Here is a 3,558-nt window from a genome sequence, read left to right on the forward strand (position 1 = left end):
CAGCGAAGGCCTCCCACCAACAGTCAGTGTTGAGCCCTCAGTTGTACAAACACAAAGAACAGAATTCTGCCAAAAAGTGTCTGTAAGTAATATTTCATATCAAATAACTGACATAAAAACCAGTATTGCTATTTGCATCAAACAAGTTTATTAGGTTAAAACAAAGACAGCATGGAAGGCATCAAGTCAGTTACTATGGAATCATCATCTTGATGAAAATAGAACTCTGAGGTCAAGGTGAACTTCACTTTATGTCACTTAATGATGTAAATTCAAAGAATGTAGGTTAGAAGGTAGGCTAGGAATAATCCACACTAAACTTCCATGATGCAGCCTAATCATCATCCAGGGGAAAAACACAGAACATGAGGGCTTCAGAACTGGTGAATCCTGGTGTCCAGGTGTAGAGGATGAGAGTCTTCCGTGGCATCCTCAATAGTAGCAGCCAAAGCCAGAGCCATAGCCGCATCCATAGCCACAGCCACAGAGAGAGCGGGAGCCACAGCCGTAGCCACAGCCATAGCCACAGCCCAGCCTGCGGAAGCCAGAGCCGTAGCAGGAGCCATAGCCACAGCCCAGCCTGCGGAAGCCAGAGCCGTAGCAGGAGCCATAGCCACAGCCCAGCCTGCGGAAGCCAGAGCCGTAGCAGGAGCCGTAGCCACAGCCCAGGCCTCCATAGCCGTAGCTTCCACAGCCGAGGCCGCCATAGTAGTTTCCGTAGTAGCCACACATGGTGTTGGTGGTTGAGGTTGTTCTCGGGTGGAGAAGGAGAGTAGAAGTGTCACTTGAGTGTGGACATTTCTCCCTGCAGAGGGCCTTTTATATGCCCTGAGTGTGGGTGTGACCCACCACACCTTCATGCCATTGGCTAACTTTATGACCACTCTAATTAGTTTGTTGTTCACAACCAAAGATGAAACCTCAGAGAAATTCAGCAGGATTGCTGTGTTGACATCTTAGTTTGGATTCCTCTTATTTAATTGAGCATTTGGATGAGAGGAGACATACACTCACACCTACACAGTCCTGTCCCAGATTACATGTTCATTTTAACTTCTTAGAACCATTCTTTAGACCATAAAAAGAAGATATGTTAGTTATTGGACCCCATTAGGGTTGTTATTTTGTAACACTTCATACCAAAAAAATTCCTGTGAATCTTAAATTGTGTTCTAAATTGTTGGGTTTTTTTTCAGTAATTCAGTGTCTTTTCTAAGCAAACACATAATGGATCTTTCATGTCCACAAAGTTGATTATTTTACTTATAAAAATGTCAAAGGAATCAGTTCTGAAAAAAATGTCATCTTCTTTCCTATGTATTGATGAGTATAAATTTTATTTATGTTCAATTTCTAGTGAAGAACATGAGAATAGAAGTAATTTTCTGAAACCCAATTTCTACATTTTCCTTTCCCCCCTTAGTAATTACTTAATATTTTAAGTAACTTTACAACTTTAATGTGTGCATTAACAATAAGAGAACTGTTCCTTTCTCAATCAGTTAGTCAGTTCAGTCAGTTCAGTTGCTCAGTCATGTCTGACACTCTGTGATCCCATGGACTGTAGCACTCCACGCCTCACTATCCAGCACCAACTCCCAGAGTTTACTCAAACTCATGTCCATTGAGTCGGTGATGCCATCCAACTGTCTCATCCTCAATTTTTCCCTTCTCCTCCCACCTTCAATCTTTCCCAGTATCATGGTCTTTTCAAATGAGTCAATTCTTTGCATAAGGTGGCCAAAGTATTGGAGTTTCAGCCTCAATACATCAAATCAAAAGCTTTGTAACCTGCTATACTGAGGTCTCCTGCATAGTCCTTGAATTACAACTTATCTTCATTCAAATCTTTGTGATAACACATCCTTTTGGATAGCCAAAGAAAAATGGTAGTAGGGTTATAGACAAAAAGTGTATTTCTGTGTCTTTAAGAAAATCCTTGTGGGAAAGCAGCTTTATTTGTACATCACAAGAATTTCTGATATACAGTGATAATTCTTCTTCAAAATATCATTTTTGTATGGTAAATAGATGGGGAAACAGTGGCAACAATGTCAGACTTTATTTTTCTGGGCTCCAAAATCACTGCAGATGGTAACTGCAGCCATGAAATTAAAAGACACTCCTTGGAAGGAAAGTTATGACCAACCTAGATAGCATATTCAAAAGCAGAGACATTACTTTTCCAACAAAGGTTTGTCTAGTCAAGGCTATGGTTTTTCCTGTGGTCACGTATGGATGTGAGAGTTGGACTGTGAAGAAGGCTGAGCACCGAAGAATTGATGCTTTTGAACTGTGGTGTTGGAGAAGACTCTTGAGAGTCCCTTAGACTGCAAGGAGATTCAACCAGTCCATTCTGAAGGAGATCAGCCCTGGGATTTCTTTGAAAGGAATGATGCTAAAGCTGAAACTCCAGTACTTTGGCCAGCACATGAGAAGAGTTGACTCATTGGAAAAGACTCATGCTGGGAGGGATTGGGGGAAAGAGGAGAAGGGGACGACAGAGGATGAGATGGCTGGATGGCATCACTGACTCGATGGACGTGAGTCTGAGTGAACTCTGGGAGTTGGTGATGGACAGGGAGGCCTGGTGTGCTGCGATTCATGGGGTCGCAAATAGTCGGACATGACTGAGCGACTGATCTGATCTGATCTGATTAGGTAACCATGGGCAAGAATATGCCTACAATGACTTGGGTTGGATCCCTGGGCCAGTAAGATGCCCTGGAGAAGGAAATGGCAACCCGCTCCAGTATTCTTGCCTGGGCAATCCCATGGACAGAGAAGCCTGTTGGGCACAGTTCATGGGCTGCGATGAGTCAGATACAACTGTGACTAACTTTTCAGGTAGCCTTAGATAGGAATTAGACAGTAAAATTTGATGCTGGTTTACATTGCAGTGAAGATAGTTTAAGAATTTAGACATCCTGTGCACTTTAATCAACTCTCTTTGGGGATCATCACAACATGGACATAGATTTTGTTAAGTTACCTGATTCATCTAACATCATAGCTATGCAAATGGGTCAAGAGAACATAGCGTCTTAATGAAACTCAAAAGTATTTCCATGCTGGAGGTCAGATCTTTAGAGCATCCAACTTTTCCTCCATCATGCGTTTTTGAATCCATTTTACATGTGTGTTTCTTGTTAGGTGCATATTTTAAAGTAAATATGCTATTGTGATACTTAATTCACTATCTACTGGACTGAGATATTGTAAGCAGAGGACATCTTCAATTTCTCGTATAGAAACTAGCAATAACTTCAACACCCACAGTGAAAAATCAGTCAGACAATAAGTTAAGTTTTTAGTAAAAACTAGTTGAAATAACAGAACAATTAGTCTTCAAGGATATTTAAGTCCTTAGAACAGTGACTAATTTTGGTAAGCCATAATTATATCAGTTAATTTTTTAAAAACACTACAACTAACCTGTAGTTTTGTGTTTTTGATTTTAAAATACAGAATACATTACTTTTTAGACAACACAATATTCCTAATTACAACATCTACTAGATTTTTTTCTCCTATTATTTATTTTCAGGAATTAATTTG

At 40.5% G+C, this 3,558-nt stretch overlaps 1 protein-coding gene across 1 annotated transcript; it reads right to left on the minus strand.

The window, feature by feature from the left end:
- Positions 1–125: 125 nt before the first annotated feature.
- LOC105000125 (keratin-associated protein 6-1-like) lies at positions 126–753 on the minus strand. Its single transcript, XM_010855836.1, has 2 exons — positions 626–753; positions 126–580 (listed from the first exon to the last, which is right to left on the minus strand). The coding sequence occupies exons 1-2, from the start codon at positions 730–732 to the stop codon at positions 433–435; spliced, it is 255 nt and encodes an 84-aa protein (XP_010854138.1). The 5' UTR covers positions 733–753; the 3' UTR covers positions 126–432.
- Between the last annotated feature and the right edge of the window lie 2,805 nt (positions 754–3,558).

Source organism: Bison bison, unplaced genomic scaffold (genome assembly GCF_000754665.1).
Source record: "Bison bison bison isolate TAMUID 2011002044 unplaced genomic scaffold, Bison_UMD1.0 scf7180017864368, whole genome shotgun sequence".
Classification (NCBI taxonomy): Eukaryota; Metazoa; Chordata; class Mammalia; order Artiodactyla; family Bovidae; genus Bison; species Bison bison.

Excerpts from the sequence above, each read along its gene's own strand:
- LOC105000125 (XM_010855836.1), bottom strand. The coding sequence starts at position 732 with ATGTGTGGCTACTACGGAAACTACTATGGCGGCCTCGGCTGTGGAAGC. Across the intron at positions 581-625 it reads TACGGCTCTGGCTTCCGCAG|GCTGGGCTGTGGCTATGGCT; the intron begins GCTGGGCTGTGG and ends TGGCTTCCGCAG.